General features: G+C 36.5%; 1 protein-coding gene across 1 annotated transcript in view; it reads right to left on the reverse strand.

The window, feature by feature from the left end:
• The window catches only part of PRKDC (protein kinase, DNA-activated, catalytic subunit), an 81859-nt gene that overhangs the window by 33314 nt on the left and 26952 nt on the right, over positions 1-21593 (reverse strand). Inside the window, exons 31-56 of the mRNA XM_064385733.1 lie at positions 20969-21223; positions 19746-19972; positions 18870-19078; positions 18622-18754; positions 17422-17580; positions 17063-17266; positions 15474-15659; positions 14462-14566; positions 13297-13464; positions 12877-13004; positions 11694-11901; positions 10418-10596; positions 9225-9393; positions 8663-8728; positions 8155-8227; positions 7783-7931; positions 6460-6597; positions 6140-6259; positions 5113-5256; positions 4735-4886; positions 4035-4166; positions 3511-3622; positions 1996-2120; positions 1753-1902; positions 1170-1343; positions 230-328 (exon numbers count right to left, since the gene is read on the reverse strand). Coding sequence (XP_064241803.1) covers positions 230-328; positions 1170-1343; positions 1753-1902; positions 1996-2120; positions 3511-3622; positions 4035-4166; positions 4735-4886; positions 5113-5256; positions 6140-6259; positions 6460-6597; positions 7783-7931; positions 8155-8227; positions 8663-8728; positions 9225-9393; positions 10418-10596; positions 11694-11901; positions 12877-13004; positions 13297-13464; positions 14462-14566; positions 15474-15659; positions 17063-17266; positions 17422-17580; positions 18622-18754; positions 18870-19078; positions 19746-19972; positions 20969-21223 — 3964 coding nt within the window. The remainder of the gene's footprint in view (positions 1-229; positions 329-1169; positions 1344-1752; positions 1903-1995; positions 2121-3510; positions 3623-4034; positions 4167-4734; positions 4887-5112; positions 5257-6139; positions 6260-6459; positions 6598-7782; positions 7932-8154; positions 8228-8662; positions 8729-9224; positions 9394-10417; positions 10597-11693; positions 11902-12876; positions 13005-13296; positions 13465-14461; positions 14567-15473; positions 15660-17062; positions 17267-17421; positions 17581-18621; positions 18755-18869; positions 19079-19745; positions 19973-20968; positions 21224-21593) is intronic.

Here is a 21593-nt window from a genome sequence, read left to right on the forward strand (position 1 = left end):
TGGCTTAGAAATTCATTCAAATGCTTTACTTATACTTGGTGTAACACCATGGGACAAATTTTAATAAATTAACTTATTGGAAGAAAAGGAAATGGTATTATCTCAGTGATACTCTTTTATATTGACAAACTTAAAAAAAACCTCTAAGGATCAACTCTTTTGCTATAAACAAAGTAAGAGAAATTGAAGTTTTTTATTTCAGACAGTTATCACAGCACTCTTTACTCACTGCAGTTCAGCATTCTCATCAATCAGTCCTTGAAGCAGCATTTCTTTTGCCATTTTGAGTATTTCCTGAGAATCATCATCTGCTTGACTTTCTGAATCACTGATGGTGGGAGAAAAATATCTCTTAAGGACTTCTCTCATATAATCCATAGCAAAATAAGAAGATGAGGATAGTGGGACAAAAAGGAGGAATATCCCCTCTGATAAAAATCTCAACTTGGCATAACAACATAACATGAGGTTTTCCTAGCCAAAAATGCCTTATATCTTCACTACTAATAAAATAAATTATCTAATAAGCTAATTAATATGTTAGGTATTTATTATGAAGCTTGCAAAGTTGAATCTGAAAAACAGGCAGAGAATGCTTTTCAGAAGTGATGCTGGAGCAAAGATTGACTGTACTTTTTCTTCGCAAGAAACGTCCATTCAAAGAGTTATTTTGGGAAAAAGCACATAAAACCCAACTAAGTCAGATAATTCAACAGCAACCCACTTGTCAAACTGAGTATGTGCCTGTTCCCTATTTTAAGGGGTCAAACAGAAAGACCATCTAAGATCTACCAGATCTAAGGGATCCAGACCATGCCCATGTGCCTTAATCTACCTTCTAGCTAAAAACAAAGTTCTTTAACGCATAATCTTCACTAGTTACAAATTCCAGCAAGAAGAAAAAAAGCTGGAGCATCAAAGTTAAGACCTCTTATGCCATCCTGCTGTGGTGATGCAAAATCCTAGTTCTAGTCCAAGTATTTATCCCTTACTGGAAATTACAAAATTGTCACCAAAGGTCAGAGCCAGTTAGGCAAATCACAGACTCTATTCTTCTGACAACTGGAAAAATCCCTCACTGAGGGACAAAAAGTTGGAAGACTGTTACAAACACTTTCACTCTGCCTGTGACAAACCACTGAAAGACAACATGTGCAGTGAACACGTACCTGTAATTATCATAAATCCACATCAGGATATCATACATGCGCTGTCGACATATTACAGAAGGGTGAGAAATGAACCCTGTCACTCCAGGCAGAAGCTCTTTAAGTTCTAGCGGTTTTAATTTAGACAGCATCTTGTACACTATATCCAAACAAACCCTTTGTCTTTCATCATCCCTAAAAGAAGAGAGGAAAAAAAAAGCCCAGTTACATTGCTTTTCTTATCACTGCTACATACAGAACCAGAAGATCAGTTTATGTTTTAACAATATTTAGTTTTGCATAAAGGGTTTTAGGTAAATACTTCTGCACGCAGCCTAAGAGTAAGAATACAAGTAAACTAATACAAACTACAGAAACTGACATCACACTGGTGTTTCACCCTAAGGCTATTTTAGAGGTGTTTGTTTGTTTTTCACAATGAGCTAACCATCTTAACTCCCAGATTACATTAGTTCAAATTTGGGTAACAATGACCAAAAAGTAAGGTGAATTGTAAATGCTTCTGAATGTAAAAATGTTGTGGGCAGCATAGAAAATGTTATCAAGAAACTTGAACTACCATCATAATCACATGACGACTTACCTATGATTCATGATCTGGATAAAGTCTTTACTTTTTAACTGCAAGTGGAGATCAGGAACTTCTTCAGCCCGGCACATTATTACTTCCAGACAATAGGTTTTCATCACACCATGAAGTTTGGGTATCAAAAAGAATACTGCATTCATAAACCTTAACATAACCAGAAGCCCACAAAGAAAAGCAAGTTATTCTCTATTATTCCTCTAGATTTACAGTCAACATACCACATAAATCATGACATACCTGTCAGCAAGAGGTGGAAAATTCTTAACAACTTTATTCAAGCACTGAATAAACTTATCATGTTGTGTGTTCTGATGATGCTTCAGTTGTTTTATAACACAATCATAAACTGGATCTTCAAGTATCTGAAAAGGAGAAAGACAGTAAGACCAGGAAACCCATGAAAATCATAGCCACCTTAATGAAACATGGTTTTAGTGCTATACTGTTTGATTCTTGTACATTTCTCTAGGCAAGAGCCAGCCAACTCATCTTAACCTTTATGGTGCTTCATGGGTCCTTTACAGCTCTGCCTGGCTAAAACATATGACTGCTACTTAAGAAACCTATTTGTGAGCTTCCTTTCCTTGGTTTGGAACACCTTAATTGTGTAGTACAAATTGCTTAGTGTGCTTATATAAATAATAAACAGCTTCTCATTCAGTAGAGAAGATTTCCAACTAATGAATATAAAAAAATCAGACATTTTGAGTAAAAAGGTGAAAAACAACCGGCAACCTGTAACTTACACCAAAGGAATAAGCCTTGTTCAGAATAAAACTTACACCATCTTTGCTCATTTATTCAAAATACTGCTTATAATGGAACTTGAAAGATTGAGAAAGACTTAATGAAGAGTTATGAAATATGCTCTAAAGCTGTGAAAGCACAACCAGAATGCAATTAAATGGGGAAAGAAGCAAGGATAATAAGGAGAGAAGGAAGAATAACCTACAAGGTCAGGCTAATACTCCACTTAGCCAACAACTTGGTGTTTTTGTCTCCAATAGCAGTTACAGAATTATATTTAGGGGGCACACATGACCCTGGCTGTGTTTTGTCCTCCTTTTCTCTTATACAATCCAACAAACATCTGTCATTAGATTAATGATCTTTTGAGTGTACATTGATGTCTACTGTATTTAGAACCTGTCCCTGCCATTTTTTGTGCATGAATTTACCAAATTTCGCTTTGAACGTGCTGATCTGCTTACCCCAGCACCTCTTCTGGCACCAAACTCCAGAAGTTCCTGAACTATTGTGCAGAGAAGTATTTCTAGCATATGTCTCAAACTGACTTCTGTGATCATCAAGCACAATCCCTCAGTTCTAGCACTGTAGGATTTGGTAACAGTTTTGCATTCATCTTATCCACTACCTATAAAATACCTGGTCTCAGATACAGTTATTCAAAAGGTAGTTCCAAACCTCCCAACCTGCTTTTCTTTTCCTCTTAAAAACCCCCCAACTTTAAAACATACTGTACTAGTGTTGTTGGCTGGCAAAAGCTGAACAAAGCCTCAGAAAGAGAGCATTCACTGTCAGCTCCAAAAGAGCAAGGCAAAAACTCTGCACGCAGTCTGCCCTCAAATTCCTTTCCTGTTGAGTTAGTAGTTTGAATTTTTAATTATCCTCTTGGATAAAGACTGCTGAGTTTTGAATACATTCATTTTTGGATCTGAATTGAGTAGTCATATAAAAGATTAATATAAAATTAAGACAGGAAAGGTCAAACACAAAATACAATTCACTTACATTTTCTCTCTCAGCAATGTATTGAAGAGCAAGTCCCAAAACTTCTGCTGCAGCTGCATAAACTTCTTTATACTTTAGTAAGCCCATGTTGCTGGTCAAAGCTTGAAAATACCTAGCACAAAAGACAGACCTGCTGTAAGCCACTACTCCAGCACACAAATTTAAACTGAAGCAAAAACAGTCATAGTGACTGCTTTCAGAAGAGCTGAATACAGTACAACATGCATTTTCCACTTGCAGTGTCTCAAATCTCTGCTTTAGCAATTCCTGACTATGAATTTCCACAAAACTGCAACCCTGGCACCCACTGTAAAAAGCATAGAACCTTCTAGATACTTTCCAAAATAAATGTGGTCTGCAATTTTTAGATAGGAAAATATTACTTTATATATAGATATTATTTGCCACATGATAGCAAAGGATTCCAAAGAACAAGCTCCCATAACTCCTGTTGACAAATTAAAGTTGTTGTCTTTGGCTTAAGATTTTTTTCAAGATCATTCACAAAAAACTGCGTTTCTCACCTGACACGATCTATTTCACACTTTGGGTCAAAGGGTGGCAAATTGTTAGCAAGAACAATTCCCAGCAGCTGAATTCCCACTGAATTATCCTTTGTATCAGGGTCTCCACTAGAAAACTTTTGAAATATTAAACTGTTGGATAAAAACACAAAAGCAATGATATACATGAAAGCCCCAAAACAGAGACACCATAAGTGACTCACTCTCTTTGTATACAGGGATGTGTATGCACACATACAACCCATCAAAGGGATACTGTCAGCAGTATATATTTAGGTTCAATGAAGAAGTCTTTGCAAAGAAACGCACACCAAAACAGCTGAAAAGAGACTGTAAGCCCACACAAATGCTTGACATGTTCACAAGCACGGCAGATAGCACAAGTCTTAATAAGACTGCACCAACATTCAGTGATAACACTCAAAACTTCAAATAATAATGTTTTTTTCAGAAATTACTCCTGCTTTTGTTGCTGCTGCTATAATCATTTACATGTTTTCCCATCTCTCTCTCCTTGTTGTTTTTCAAATCAATTTACAATCTTTAGAAAGTTTGGTTCTGAACTTCTGCTGTTCACTGTAGGGACAAAAAGTTTACTATTGCAGCTGAATTTACCTAATTTACCTTCCCATGTCCTTTGATACCCTTCACTTATATTTTTGAAATATTGATAAAGGAAAGCAATTGTCCAAATGTTTACCTGTAAGGTATGGAGAGACAGCTCTTCCAACACTCTATAACTGTCTTTATGATTTCCAGATTGTGCCTGAACACAGCTCTTTTTGGGTGAAAGGCATTCTTCATTAAGAATTCAAGCAATCTGTTAGCCAAAATCTCATCCTTAATATTCCCCTAGAAAAACCAGGATCAAAAATAAACATAGTGACTCCGAGAAGACATATACTGTTTTAGGAAAGCAAGTAAGTAAACAAGTTATGTTTGAAGTTAATATGTAGAAGAATTGTAAAATGTAAAAGTGGACTGATGTATAAAATTATTTCAGAGCATAAAAACAAACTCAGTCATTCTTTACCAAACAGTCACAACAACAATAAAAAGTAATTTCACAGTTCCTTACTTTGGGAGTGGCTACACTTGTCCAGGAAAGGATTGTAACTACTATTTCCACTACCATGTAATGAATCCCTTCCCCTCCATTATTTCCAGAAACAACAAGCTGCAGCAATGGCCCAAGCCAGTGCTTCGCATAAGGCCGGAATACCTATGGAGAATCAAAGACAAAGGACAAATTACCCAACTATTTAGAAACCTGTTGTTAAACGAACATTAGTGGTAAGACTGCTCAACCAACCTCTTTAGGACTTTGCTCAAACCCTGAGCGAAAAACCATAAACATTTTAAAACAAAAAGTATCCATAACTACATTTCTCACTTTTGTTTAGAAACCTTTAACCACAGAAAGTGAATTATTTCACTAGAGCACAGACAGTATGGCTCTACCTTAGAATATCTGTCTGGAAAGGATTTGAGAGAGCATGTCATTCATCTACCCTTCCATTTCAGACAGCTTTACTAAGAAAGTAGCATTAAACAGAAATAAAAGTTCTTGAAATAATTCTGAAATTCAGTATTTCTGGAATATTCCAGACAGAACCATTATACTTTAAAATCATTGTATATAGCAGGTTGAAAATGTTTTACCCAAGAATGAGAGCTAGCAAATGTTGCTTCTCAAGCAAACACACATTATGATATCTTAGTAACTTTCTGCAACAAGAACACCATTTAGCTCCAAGTGTTTCTAAAGGACTCATCCGTGTCCACTAACAAAACTCTGTATTTGCTTCTGTGAAGATGGAAAGTATAATCAGGCCCACCTCTTGCCTAGTATCAATGAATATATTACTTGTGGTTTCCAGAAGATACATATTGTGGACACCCTCTACTTAAAGAAGCAGAATATGAGAGAAAAAGTATTAATACTACATTCAAAATACTTGGAATTGTCTGGAATATTGGGCCATAAATGCACTCCCTTTTATCACAGCAAACTATTCAACTTGAATGCCCCAAAGGTCTCACCTGCTGAAATATTTTACCCTGCAAGAGTTACACATTTCATATTATGAATAAAAATTACTCACATCCTCAGTATTAACAATAAGTTTTGCTATGAAGAGGCGAATATTTAATGGTACTGATGGGTTTCCTAATTTGCCATGAAGAAATTTCATCCAAAGAGGAAGGTCTACTGGAGCTGTACCCTGAAATTTTGAACAGATGAGCAAAAATCAAATCACTTCTCACACCCAACAGGCCTACCAAGCCAAAAAGCCCCAAGCTCAAACGACACAGGTTTCTCTATAATACAGCCAAAAAAATGAATGAATGAAGGGATTCAATCATGACTCTCTCTTCCTGGTAGCATTAATAGGAAAACGCCAAGTTTTTAGTTAATACTGGCCTCCTCCACTTTGGGTGTGATCTGGTTCCTCTGCATATGTTTAATCAGAGAGATCATAGAAGCCATACATTCATGTTGGTTGAATTCATCCATTTCCAGTTCCATCTCATCATTTAAGACCTTGTGTTCTGTGGGCTCCTGAAAAAAAAAAAAAAAAGAAAAAAAAGGTGTCACTATGGTTAATAACAGCACTGTGTTTTCTTTTAAAACCCAATCATGCAATGAGTCATTCTGATCTTATCTGCGCTTAGATTTGACTACACACTCAGTGTGTACAACTGGGAATACATCAAATGTATTGCTCAAACAGACACCTCCCAAATGCATGCACCAGATCTGCACATTCTTTACTTTTTGTGCCAACAGATGTCAACTTTATGTTACTCTGACTTTACTACCTGCCAGGACAGGCAAATCCTGAAAGCAGGAGGAGCTAAGCTGAACCTCATAGAAATTATCTCATTTCATAGCTCAAAGAATATATTAACACCTCAATTTTTATAGATGTGTTGTTTCACACTGACCAGCATCTGCAGCAGCTCTCTTTTGCTACACAGAGTAAATCACAAAAGAAAATTGTTTAGTTAGAAATTACACTACTAGGCAAACTAGAAGTGTACTTCCTATCTTGCTTAACTTCCCTGCAGCTAAAACACCCCCTTGCTCTAAAACACAGAAGCAGCTGTCTTTACCAATGTTAACAGTTACTTTGACAGATTGTGTCCTCAGCATCTATGACACTTTTTACAAGCTTTCTGTTTCATAGCAGGTATCTGTTGTATCAGCATTACTGCTGGTGAGACATCTTTTGATTGCAGAAGGAACACAACCTCAAGTCTGCACTGAAAGAACAGCATTTAATATCTCCCAAGAGCAAGTACAAGGTGCCACAACGACAGAAAAAGAAAAATAATTGTTTGATTATTTATTCTATCCAATTGATACAGCCAGTTCTGTCACAGACCAAACAAAGAGGGAAATGAGGAAACCAACTGCCTAACAGCAAAACGTAACCATCAGAGGATGTGCCTGAGTGCAGTACAAACCATCTTTTTACAAATCAGGCTGGACTTCACTCACACTACTCAGCTTTAGAAACCCAATAGGGCCTTAGTTTTCTTCAGCTGTAGACAGTGGAGAGAGGAAAAAAGAAAAGTGACAGAAAACAGGTCAAGTCCCCTCCCTCATCTTCTGGAGGAACCCATTCTCAGATAGAAAAAATACAGAAGACTATAAATTTCTCTTCTCAATCCCAATAAATGCATGCAGTTCCTCAAAAGCTTAAAACTTTTCTTTCTCACAGCACATAAGTCACCAAATTACCTTTCTCCTGAAACGAGTGCTGCTAGCTGTAACATCTTGGGAGCTATAAGAAAAACCTTGGACTCCAGTAGAAAAATCAAATTGACTCATTTCCTCACTCAAACTGCTATCCATCATGTATGATGAAGAAGACAAATACTTCGGTTCATCTAGACAGGAAAGAAGAACAGTCCATTAATCAAAGTAATTACAAGAAACAAGCCTATACTGCCGACTAAAAATTGAGGGCAGGTGGGAATTGACTGTTAGATGAAATACATTGGACACTTTTATTTGTTCCTGCTACTGTAGAAGCCAGTGAAGAACACATCAAGAAACACTATATGACAGGTAAGAAAGCATTTTTTTCATCACCATAAATGACTTTCATACCCTGGTTGGTATTCCCTGCATCCCTGGCCTCCTTCCTAATAGCAATGTACCGCTTCTTCCTTTCCAGAGGAACCTAAACAGAAATAAAGTTCTAATTACTTAATCTTTAAAAAATACTTAATTACTTAAAAAAAAATTTACCAATTATTAACACTTTTTATTTACAGAGATACTGAAAAATTATTAAAATCATTTGACATGAATGGAAATTTCATGTTGTAAATGATTATTATTAATGCTACAGAGAAACAACTGAATTTTTTAATCCAACAGCCATTCACTATCAAAGTAAGCACACTAAGAAGTATGTTAAAAGTTATGTGCATTACAGGTCTGTTCCACATGTCAGGTCTGGATTTCTCTCAGAAAAACATATTTTAAATACTCAATTTTTTTGTATCCTCTTTCTCCATATGTGAGAATTGATCTGGTTTTCAGTAACTTCCAGTACACTGAAGTCATACTCTTTTCTTAGTTAGAAACAGTGAAGACCAGAAATCTCACTCACCTCAATTTCAACAGGAAATGCATACTGACGCTTCAGGTCTATCAAATTTTCAAAAATCAGCAAGTTCTGCAAACCAAAGCATGTTTGGAAATAGCAAAATTATAATGCTATGCACAGTAACAATTGCTTTGAACGCATTTTATTTCTTCTTTAAAAAAATTCAACAGATCAATGTATAAGATAGAAAGTGTGGCATGCTTTTTCTTCTACATCAGTACTCTAAAAAAATTTTTGCTACTTAACTACTTAAGAATTCACAGCATGAAAGTCTCTCTTATTCAAGTATATTCCAAGCGCTGGAGAAGTTAAACAATAGGGGCTTTTTCCTCCTATTTTAGAAAATGGATTGGGAGTGGAAGAAAAACAGAATCACTACTTCACCCATTCCCAAACAGCTGGTAAAACTTTCATCAGCTACCACTCCTTCTATTGCCTCACTGGGTAGTTTGTTAGTATAATTGCACATCATTCAGTTTTCACTGTTTGATTTATTGCCATCAGGTAAAATCACTTTGTGTGTCATGCTTCTAAAAGCCTTCTAATAGCAACAAAAGCTTCTCACCTTTTCTGATTTTTCTGAAAAAAGAAAGCCTTGATAAAATTTACTTTCAGTGAAGACACAGCTGATGACAGCAATAGCACAGTTATATGCTGCACAGTGATACTGTCTCCTCTTCTCCAGCAGCTGACTCTCTCCTGCCATGTTCTCTGTAAATGCATCATAGCACGACCTTAAACACAATCAGGCAAGAAAACACCATCAGAAGTCTTTCATTAACCAGTATAAGAAGGGTTCCAACCAGAGACCAGTGAATCAACAGAATTTCAAGGAAGCAGTATCTGATTAAACCACCTCAGACTTGTTCAAGTATCCTGCAGGTAAATGGAACCAAAATGGAACCATTCAGCAATGACGAAGAAAACCTCCCCAAGTATTTAGACAGGAGTCCTTCATGTAAGAAATGTGATGACAGGTTATGTTCAGATAAGATGAAAGTTTGTTGTGATGCATAAATAAACTTCTCTCATGGTCCTTTGCCAAAAAATTATGAATGGACATGCATGCTAAGGTATTTTATGGATTAGCTGAAGAAAATAGTTTATAAGTGATTTTTAAAGGCCTTTGGCACAAAGCCAATTATAGATCTGCAAATCACAGAATCAAGAAATTCTTTGAAGTCCTCATAGGACATAGTATTGTAAAACAAAAATCAAAACAAAACAAACAGCAATTCAGGCATCTTATCTTTTTCTCTGAATATTAAACAAATTAAATAATTCTAATTAACATATGTATTCAGTACTTCTCTTTTGTCCCCCTCTGCAATGATGATCAAGCCAATTACTCCTACTGGGTATGCTGCTCTATTATGAAATGCAAATAAAAACCAATGCCATCTTCTCATCAATCATATAAATAGCAATTTTGCAATACAGAGCCATATTCCACATAGAAGTGTGAGTATACTGAAACTGAAGTTGTGAAAACACAAATTGAAAGCCAAGAATAATACTGAAAAGGTAAAATAAATGTACAAGTGTAACAAATTTTAAAAAAAAAGTACAAAAGCAGGAGGCAAAGGTTATCGTAACACAGGACTGTAGTTTACACTACAGATAATTCTATCAATGCTAACTCAGTATTGTGTATTTCATTTAAAATCAAAAGCTATGTAAGAGATTATATTTACCCTTGAACAAAAGCATACTTTGCAAATCCTAATCAGAAACATGAAGTAAATAAAATAAACTTACTTTATTAGTGTCTTAGTAAGTTCATTTCCTTCTACACTCATGGAGCCACGGTATGCTTGGTTAATTTTAGAGTCCTTGGAGTAAACTTCCTCTTTTGAAAGACGCACATACATCACCTCTAGCAGCTTGTAATACCCCATTTTCTTAGTAATTTGTGCCTCAAAGGTATATTCATGGGACTAGAAACAAAGAAGCAGAATCTCAGAAGAGAACTTCCTGACTCTTGTCCTTTCTAAGTAGTTCCACTACTTAGACAACCTTCAGCTTACTTCTACCTTCTAAAATAGAGAAAAGAGCTGATAGTAAAAGAATGACAGATTCTGAGTTCCTGTGTAGTGCAGTTGTTAAAACTGTGCCAACCCATGCTTGCCTGGTGAGCTCTCTTAACTAAAACTGGCCTAAATTATTATAAGGATACTGGAGGAAAATAAGCAGAGTACCAAGTGACAGCTTAGCCTCATGACACACGTAAGCAAAACACACATTGTCATCATTCTTGGTGTCATTCATGAGTTTCTTTATGCAACCACATTTTGGTGCCAACATTTACAGCAAAGGAAAATGGTGTGGGTGACACTACATAGATCTTAGTTTTAGCATTTTGTTTCAATAACTACAACTAAACTTTGGTGATTTCAGCATCTTGCTCATCCTGCTGCCTGTGAACATCTGCACCAGCAAAACCATGGGAATGAAGAACTTTAGCAAGAGCAGAGACCCTGACTGGCAACAAGATCATTGCATGCAACTATACTCTTAAATTGGAAGAAAGTTTGTAACTAGAGAAAGGAAGATCTGTGCTCCTAATCCCTTGCTGAAGAACCTTTGCAATGATTACAGGTGTATTTCTCTAGAAGTAATATACCTAATTTCAGAGCTTTCATTATGGAGGCTGGAAACCTCTTCCACAATGAAGTAACAGGCTACAACTTTACACAGCTTTTATATTTCCATGTTACAAGGGTTTTTTTGCATTTGACAAACCCCTTCAGATATATACAGATAACATTCAGACTTCAATTTTTACACACAGTAGATATGCAAACATGCATTAACTCCAAAGGAACAATGTGTTGGGGAAGAAATAGTTTATCAGTGATAATCAAATTATATAACTGGCACATATATCCTGGCTTCTGTTCCAGAATACAGAAAACTAGAAATCAAACCGCATTTATCAATGCTTCATTCAAAGTTAAGCAAAATGTACATACCAACACCAACATTTTCTTAGACCTTCCCTAACCCTAAATAAAAAAACCCCCGTAATTCATACCTTTGTAAATCTGGAATTAAGGGTATCCATAGCCTCTACTATAATCTTGCCAAAGAATACTCTCAGTGCATCCAAGCTGCAGTGCCACAAGAGAGTGAGGAGGGACCGATCCACAAATGCTTGGCGGGCAGTATTTGAAAGAAGTTCCTCACTTCGGAACATTTTGTGAACAGTGTCCAACAACATCACTTGCTTGTCAGTGGTGCCCCTAAACAAGATGGAAATCTCAAGATGGAAACTCTTTCACCAGACTTATGTCTCACACCCTTAGGACATACAGATTTTTTTACTGACTGCCTTCATGCCCTCTTGGGTTATCCTACAAGGCATGCAAGATCTTGGCAGAACTACCAAATATTATGCAGCTCCCAAAAAAGCCCACCTCTGCTTCTTAGTCTGCAAGAGACGGCAAACTTGTTTGTGTATCTTTAATAATTTAATCCTAAGGCAAACATTAACTTTCTCAATTCCTTTTTACTAAACAACCTAAAAAAATATATCCAGTATATGTGAGAGATGTAGGCAAACCAAAGGAAAAAAAGAACTGTGGTTATCAAACATTCCAGTACTAGATGATCTGGTATTCTACATAATTTTATTAAAGCTAAAATTTCAAAAATGGGATATGGTCATAAGGTAATGACCTTATTATAGGTCACAATAGTCACTACTCAACAGCCTACCAAAAATTGGAATGTTGGTTTTGGAAGAGATACTGAATACCTCTTCTGTGGAGAGAACATATTTGAGTCTACAATTTACCACCCTGGAATTATTCAATTAAATAAGTGCATTGTTGTATTTTTAAAGAGGTTGAACAAATTAATTTATTGTCAATTTAAGTACTATCAACTTAAATGATCATGTGGTTATACAGGGATAGCAAATATACAACAAACAAGTGCTATTTTCAACTGGATTATCTCAAAACAAGCTTATTTACAGAAGGCTTTCCAAATTTGCACAGGCACTGGAAGTGTAATCTGGAAACAGAAGTCACTTGTTCACACTTCGGAAATAATTTGGAAATATAAAGACAAAAGCAAAATCTGAACTAAAACTACTACATAAAACTTTATCATGTAAATCATCATTATTATAAGGACAATAAAACACAAGAAGCACATTTGCTTCAGCAAAAATTCAATGAGAACACACACAAAATCCAGTGGACTAAACCCACCTTCTGGAAATTCTTTTGAAGCTGGCTTGAAATAAGTCCTCCATGAAATGCCTGTGGTCCCTACAGAGGATTTCTGTCATCAGTTGCAACAGCATTGGACTCTGAGACAATTCTAATGCATCTAAAAACTGAAGAAGCAGTAACATATAACATGAAAAGCCAGAATGGATCAAATCACTTCAATCTAATGATGTAATGATTTTTTAATACTGATCAAAAGCAGAAGCACCAGAAGTATCTGCTTATTGAATGTGCTTCTGTAGATTCAATTTCTGCATATAGACATAACCCAGAAACATGAAAGTTGATCTCCTCATGTGAACCAAGAATCTCTCTCTTTAACTCCAGATCCTGTGAAACACTTGTTTCCAGACACAGTTGACTCTGGCTTTTAATTACACATTCATTAAAAGCACTGACCTTCTTAGTGCAGTCTACATAGTTATTGTGCTTCAAGGTTCCTTTGGGAAACTCATCAGACCTCATGGGAAAACTGAAAGCTACAAGTTGATCCAGAGCATTCTTAAGGTCATTAAGCTTTTCTCCTGTCAAATTAGTGAAGAACGGGAGAATTATCACTGCTTGGCCCTGAAGAAAAAAAACAAAACAAAAAACAACCAAACATAAAAGAGATACAGTTTCACACTAAAAAATACGTTATTCCCTAACTATGAAGCCAGCTGAATAGGACCACAAAACAGAAGCAGTGGCTGTTCTTACTGATTCAATGGCTCAGTGTATTAATAAAAAAACATTATGTAGCTGCTTTTTTTTACAGCTTCTGGATCAGAAAACAGTTTTTAACTCTCATGTCACTGTTGAGTAAGAGTTAAAGCTAATTAACACCTCATGGCTGACATGGCTATAAATAATATCTCGTTTTTTTAAGCAAGCATTCATTCTCACACAAGTCATTGATTTAATACATCACCTTGTAGCTAAAGCAAAATCCCAAACTTTACTTATTTTGAACGCATAGGGAAGTACTAAACTCTGCCTAACTAAAGGCAGGCTGGCTGAGAAACAACTGCGCAAAACTTGCCTGAGTACCAAATTTTTTATTGCTCTAGTCCAACCAGCATCTTTTGTAAGTCCCACTTTCTGTCTGCAGTACTTTATCTCCCTCTCCTGACCAAGCTGCATATAGCAGCCACTCCGTTAGTACTCCATGAGTACCAGTACTAGTGGACAGACGTGGATGTAAAAATCACAACCAATGTTCATCATTTGACCTCTAGGAAATACCCACTCCTTGCAAAAAGCCTGATTAGCTGTCATTTCTCAAATGAACACCTGGGAGTACAAGACAACTTGCAACTGAAGCTTATTTTTTTCCCTAACAATTACATTCCTTTCTTCTGAGCAAGAGAAAAAAAAGAGCACCTTAAACCAAAGCATGGCATCTGTGACAGTGCCTTCTGTCTGAAGAACAACAATGATGATTTACAAATTTTAGAATATTGAACAGAAGGAAAAAAACTCCAGAAGTCCATAATAAAATTTAAGCCAAATAAGAGAGAATTCCATGAACAACTAACATTGTAATCTGGGGAGGGTAGGGAAGCTGTTGAAGTAAGCAATTTACCTTAAGATTTAAACCTAAATTCTGATCAGTAAGCAGACTGGTATAGGTATTAAAAACAGCTGTAAATGCTTCATGATTGGTATTGAAAGAAACTGAAGAGTCTATCTGGAAAGACAGAAAAAAAAATTATTTGGTTTTTTAAATAAATTAAAGAGATTTGTATTAAAGCATAATAAAAAGCCCTTGAGCTATAGAATTATTTATTTCCAAAAATACACTGAATTAACAGAAAGCACATATAGAGTGATTTTGGTTTTAAAAGAAGAACTATAAAAGCTCCTACACAGTACAAACAAAATCATGATGGGTTTTTTTTAATTAAAAAAATATTAGTCTCCTTCTGAAAGCCAAATTTCCTACTGGTCATTTCGGTGCCAGCTAATACAGCAATACAATTCACATTCTGTGTCCTAACACATACCTTTAAAACAATACAAGTTTAAAATAATTAATTATAAAAAATAAAAATTATGCTCAACAGTTGATCTTTGAGTATATTTGTGTACAACTACGTTTTATAAGTTCCTATAAAAACCCCAAAAGGATAAGTAGAAAATTATATTTTCGAAATAGAGAAAAGAAATCCCAGACCAAAATCATGATGTCACAGTAAAGATAATTCTGTAGTTTCTTAATATGGTAGAACTCCTCCACTTGGACTTTCTGGATGCCAACATGACAAAGAACGTTACCAGAGGCTACTCAGAGTTCACCCTCTGTACTTGTACCAGTTCTCCAAAAGGAAAACAGGCAGCTAAAACATGAGAACAATTGAAAAAATATAAAAACGGTGGTAGGAGGGAAGAAAAGCAAAACTAGTAATTTCCACCTGCCCCAAATTTTTTTGTACTTTGCTAATAAAAACACCCAGATTCTAACAATGCCCAACTTTTCCCTTTTTAATTTTTTTCCCCCAAACATAAAACATTTGACCTGAAGAGCTTTCTTGAAAACACGATGCAATCTCTACAGAACCAGAAATGTTACCTGAAGTTTATAAAGCAGTACATACCTGCAGAACTTTTGCCAGCAGGGTCAGGACTGCCATTTTGCTCTCGGCAGATGAACCTTTGGCCCACCAGCCATCCAGTTTCTCCCAGTTTCTCAGTACAGCTGTCACCAGTTTTGCTCCCTGCTGCTTGCGCACAGCACGGTCCCTAAAGCTCTGATCTAACATGCCATTCAAAATGCTCCCCACCTGGAAGGAAGAGCAACAGGTAAGATTCTTGCAGCCCAAATCAAAGGATGATGGAATCACTTCAGTGGTATGGGCACTCAGAAAAAAGGAAGCACCACAAATCAATGCTAGATCTAAATCTCAAAAGGATGCAGAAGAAAGGTCTCTGCAGGAAATTAAAAACACACCCTTCTCAAAAAAAAGATCTCTCTCCAATTTACTCCTGTTTCAGAGTACAGTGCTGCAATTAGTTCTGATGCCTTTTGTGTATACATGGAGAAATAAATGATAATCCAGACTAAAGACCAATACTTGATAATTTTAGTGTGAAGTTGAAAAATAGTACACATGCTAACTTATTCACATCCATTTTGAAAAGAAAAATAACCCTTGCATAGCACATGTGAACTAGGTATGTTTGAAATCTCTTTTCTTCAAAAACTAATATTCACTATCATCTAAAAGATACACTTAAAAGAATTAAAGTATTGCAGCATGCTCAGCACAGGAAACACTAGATAATCATCACCAGAAAGAGCCTATTAAAACATACACATTCCTCTACAGTCTAAATGAACAATTTTTGGTATCACCAAAAATGGTGCTGCAAGTCTTTTAAACTACTACTGGATACAGCACGCCTAAGCATAATATTTTGGATTATAAAAGAGCCAATTATTTTTAAAGGATGATTCTACTTTGCTGAGCATCTTATTAATCAAAAGAAAAAGCAGACTTTTGATCTTTTTGACCCTTCTGTTTGTCAGAAGCACTGAAGCACTTCTCAGTTCTAAGTTTCCTTCATGGCATTGAGTTCTGTAAGGGGTGTAGACAAACAGGAAGAAGTCGGAACCAAACAAGCAGTGCTGAGACTGAGTACATGACAAAGTGTATCATATTTATTTCAGCTCAGGAGGGTTGTGTGTTTGTATGCCTCTCTTTCTAATACTCTGATCTAACTCTACCCTAGTCCTGCGGACTAAATACCCATTAATAGTTGGAGCTTGTGTTTCAGCTTAGTTTTATCCAAAACAAATCCAAGTCACATGCTCTGGGACCATTCTGCAATGAAAAGCAAAGCACAGTAAACAGGTCCCTCCTTTGAAAGGACATTTTTGATCTGAAAATGACATCCTGAAATACATAGATCTCAGGATAGGTAACAGGTAAGCACTTTCCACTCAGTCTGATCTGAGACCACAGAGTAATGTTAGGTTCCAGAGATCAGCATGGCAGCACCAGTAGGTCAAGACAAAAAACCCCCTGAAATTCAAACCAAAAACTTTTAATGCACTGCTGTCTGAAATTCAACCCAATACACTTTTTCCCCTACTACAACTCCACCTCTAAAGACAATAATAAAATTGTAACTTTTATTGAATATTCCCTTTTGACTTTGTCCTTTTGAAGAGTAAGCCCAATACCATTTGAGGATTGCTGACAGCTGATTCCATGAGACGAACTATGATCACATCCAGGTTTTTCAGTAGCTGTTGATTGATGGTTTCTGAGAACAGGCTGTAGAAATATTGTCCATGAGAGAAATTGATCAGCTGGTTCTGTGATGCTCCTGACAGTGGCACAGACAACACTACTGTGTTCAACAGCAGACTTACTAGCTCCTCACACTGAAAATCAATGTATAGAGACAAGAGTTATTTCATGGACATCACATTTCACTTAGAAATTTCTTAGAAAAGTACATGATTTTTTTTTAAGCTCCCATCCCAAACTTTTTTCTTTTTTTTATTTTAATGATTGTTACTGGAGAACCACATCCTACCTGCTCCTCAATAGCAAAGGCCAGCTGCAGAAGACTGTCAGCTAATCGCTTCCTGCTGATGTCTAAGCATGGAACAGAGATTCTTTCACCCCCAGGTGCAATGCCTTTATAAATAACTGAAAGAAGCTTGGAGCCAACTGAGAAATCAGACCCTTCATCCTATGGAAACCAACAAAGAAGTGACAATCAACAAAAGCTGAAAAAAAGGCTTCCAATCCATCTGTACTGTTCATTAAAACACTTGAACTCCAGATAATTTCCTTTACAAAGCAATGTAAATATACCATGATAAGACACCTTTCTAACTCAGGGATGAGATTTTAAATGAGACAACCCTATCGTGTACAAAGTGCAGAACAAACCAGAAGTAACTTGACAATGTTCCAGATATTCTAATCCTCCACCACCTTTTCAGATTTACTTGACTACAGAAGTAAAATGAATAGCTAAGTCAGGATGGGTGGGACACAAACGGTAAACCATGCAGCTCCTTGATTATCAATATATGGCAACCACAGGTCTAGATTTTGTTGATACAGAGAATAGATAGAACACAGAAATTACGTATTTTGTTACTTGTTAGCTTTGCTCCGCCCCGTTACAGCCTCATTCACAAATTCTCAGTCTTGGTGGCTGTTGCACAACCTGTTCCTTCAATTCCCAAAGTAGAGATTTACTATAACCAGAAACTTAGTGGAAGGAATTTGAGTAATATAGTCTACATCCTTACACTTCAGAGGTCTCTATCCTGTTTTCCTGCAACTCAGACCCACTATATTGCTTCTGATCAGTCAGGAAATATTCCTTTTCTAATTTCCCTCATCACTTTGAATGGTCTCTGTGTAAAAGCTGTTTAAAAATGCCTCCTTTATATGACAGTTAATACTGATTTTTTGAGTTTTCAGTTTTGCAAAGCTCACTTAAAGAAGTTAGAGAATCAGATTTTCAGAGTCTGGAGCTAACCACAGAAAGACTAACATAATTATAAAGGTTATCCAAGCCTCAGTATTGTGCTATTCAGATTTGTAGAATAACCATAAAACATTTGTTTTTGATCCCATTCAACACTAGCTCATTGCTGTTGATCTCATTTTAAACAATGTCATCTGATCTGTTCTCTGTTTTTATCCTGGTGTTTTACACAGGAAAGCTCTTTACCACATACAAATGTTTACTATTATTTTCTGTACTAATAATTACCTGACCATGAAGAACAGAATGAAGCAGGCCAGATTTCTGGAGCTGCTTACAGGCAGAAAGGACAGCACCAATCCTAACTTGATCCAAACATGCCTCTGAATTAAACAGATCAACAGAACAAAGGTCCTCAAGGCTAGAGAGGAAAGAGAAGCAATAATGTTATATTAATGCACCCACAGACAACATTATTTACTTTCCATGGTGTGGGTTTGTTCTGGACTCATGCTTACCAGAAAGCCCCTACTTACCTCTGCGGTGTGACTCTTTTTTTTATGCACAATTTCAAAGATTCCTGGTAGGGAGATTTCATCAGAGCTTTCATGAGTCTTACTGAGATATCTGGGAGGTTTTTCATGACTTGCACATCAGCTGTGTTAAAACCTATGTGTGATGGATCACACACTGTCATCACCACAAGCTCTATAAAGCTTGCATTTAGCAGTTCCTTCTCAAGCAGCTAGAAAGAAAAAAAATTAAACAAAAACTTGAAAAATTAATTCAGATTTCTCTATTTAATTTTTCATAACTCACCATTAATCCTATCTCAAATGAAACCAAACATGAAACAGTACCTATTCTTGCTGATTTTCTCTATTGAAATGTCTGACTTTCAAACATTTATGCTAATGCACAGAAATTAGGTATCTATAAACACAGACATAGGATACATACTATCCCACCATGCTATCCCACTAAACTGCAATTTGGATCTTTTAAAACCCATAGGCCTGTTTCAGTCTTGACTATAGAGCTGTAAATCTGGATGTACATCTCTGTACACGCTATCGGAGATCTGCTGATGAGACAATCACAGTCTCAGAACTAAACCTGGGAGTGTAAATTTCCCAAGAGACTCGTAAGTATTATACTTTATATAGTTAAATAAGGCTTATATTGTATCAAATAGAGAGACCAATAGAGAGACCTGAATATCTATACTGAATTCAAGAAAGAATTTACACAATCTGCCTTTCTGCCTTTCAAGCAGCTACCACCTCCACACATTTAATGCCATCAGGAATCATACAGGAAATATTCACTGCAAGTACTCCATATACAGAACACGTATATTTAACTATATATAAAATTTGTATCTTTTATCCACTACAGATTTCAGAGTCTACCTTCCAGAAATCCTGCTGGCACATTTCCAGGATTACGGTGACAAACTCCAAGATCCGGACTATAATGGTGCACTTGCTGTAGTTGTACTTGTCCCTCTCCTGAGGGCTGAACATGTTGCCTTTGGAACTGCTGTCAAAGCACTGCTCTGCTGCATGGACATCATGCAAAGCAATAGTGTCCAGAAAGAACTGCACAGCCTTCAAGAACAAGGAACTCTCATTTACACCTAGAAAGAATTACATTAATTTGAAATGATTATTGCTTCGTGCTTGGAAGAAAAACAGTCAATCTGAGATGACAAACAGAAAGAGGTACATCTCACACCAGTGCTTTCTGAAAGCTCTCTGCCTGTTCTAAATATTACCATTCTGGGCAATAGAATAGCAGGACAGCACTGTACTTAGTGATCACTCCAGAAACTAACCACTACAAGCACTTATTAACAATGATGATGATTTAGGCTTATGTAAGAAAATGGATACAAATTTTAAATCCCTAGTTTTGAATAACTTAGCCCTATGCTAGCTTCTTCCAACATATTGTTTTAAATCAAGACAGACGTAACACTGACAGTCAGACCACCTAAAACTTGTACAAGACTATGAATCTGCACTATCGCTGAACAAAAGCATTTTGTTTAAGCTTGCAAGAATGACTGAAAGAAAAACTTTTTGGGAGACCCAGTGGCTACACAAGGTATTATTATTTTACCTGACCAAAATTCAAATGCAGCTTTTAGACTTGATGTAGTTGATGCATCAGGAAATGAGGAAAGGTAACATGTATGGGACTTGAAGCAAAAAGGTGCCTTCTTTCATTGTTTTCTGACAGCTTCTTCCAGATATTATTAAACAGCAGGTAAAAAGCTTTAGAAGGATTTCAAGAAAAATATTATAATAACCTATTGCTTTTCTGTGCAGTGGGAAATTAGCTGTACAGAATAATTTTTGAAGATGAGATAGAGCAAAAGGAGTCGCTGGTAAGTGGATGACTCAGAAATGCAAAGATTTATTTCTAGGGCTAAAAGGAAACATTTTAAGATACATAGTACTTTATAAAAAACCCGCATCCCATTACAACTGCCACTGGACAACTTTGGGAGTGTTTGCAAAACTGTCTATTCTACATTTGAGAAAAGACCTTGAATTTCAAGTTAAGAACCCACCTTGGGTGGGCTTTGTGTAACACACGAATGAACCTAAAGCAACAGTTAATCACTCACCCAGTACTTCATCAGGTTTGATCATCTGCAGCTCGAAGAATGTATTGTAGCAATCCAGGGCTGCTAAGAACATGTCCATCCACTGCATGACAGCCTGCAAACTGAAGGGTTCCTGCATGCCACGGAGAGTTGGCTGAGAAAGGATCCCAGATGGACTTTTGGCATCGGTGCCACCTCCTTCAAATTTGTTAATGAGGAAAGAAACATTTCTGGTTTTTATAGTATCAGCCAGCCAAGAAGATGGAGACTTGTTTCCTGACAGAAATAGAAACAGAAATATAAATTTTCTAGGAAAAACACATTTCAAACTAGCAAGGAACTAGAGGCAAACGAACTAACAACTTTGTGATTTAAACTGCATCTTCTAGCAGAGAAGGTAGTGATTTTGGTCTAGTCTTGGTCACATTACCAAAATTCCCACATTTCTCTTCCTTCCATAAGGAAGAGGTCAATTTTTAAGACATTCATAGTTCCCCATCAACAAATTTCACTTTTTTTTTTTTTCTGGATACGCAACTGCAGTTTTGGGCCTGGGAGTAAGTCTGCAATAAAAGCCTCTTCTATGCCCAAAAACATCCCTCAAACCCTGAGGTTCTCACAGTACCCAATTTGCAATATAAGCAAC

This window comes from Passer domesticus, chromosome 1 (assembly GCF_036417665.1).
Source record: "Passer domesticus isolate bPasDom1 chromosome 1, bPasDom1.hap1, whole genome shotgun sequence".
In the NCBI taxonomy this organism is placed as follows: Eukaryota; Metazoa; Chordata; class Aves; order Passeriformes; family Passeridae; genus Passer; species Passer domesticus.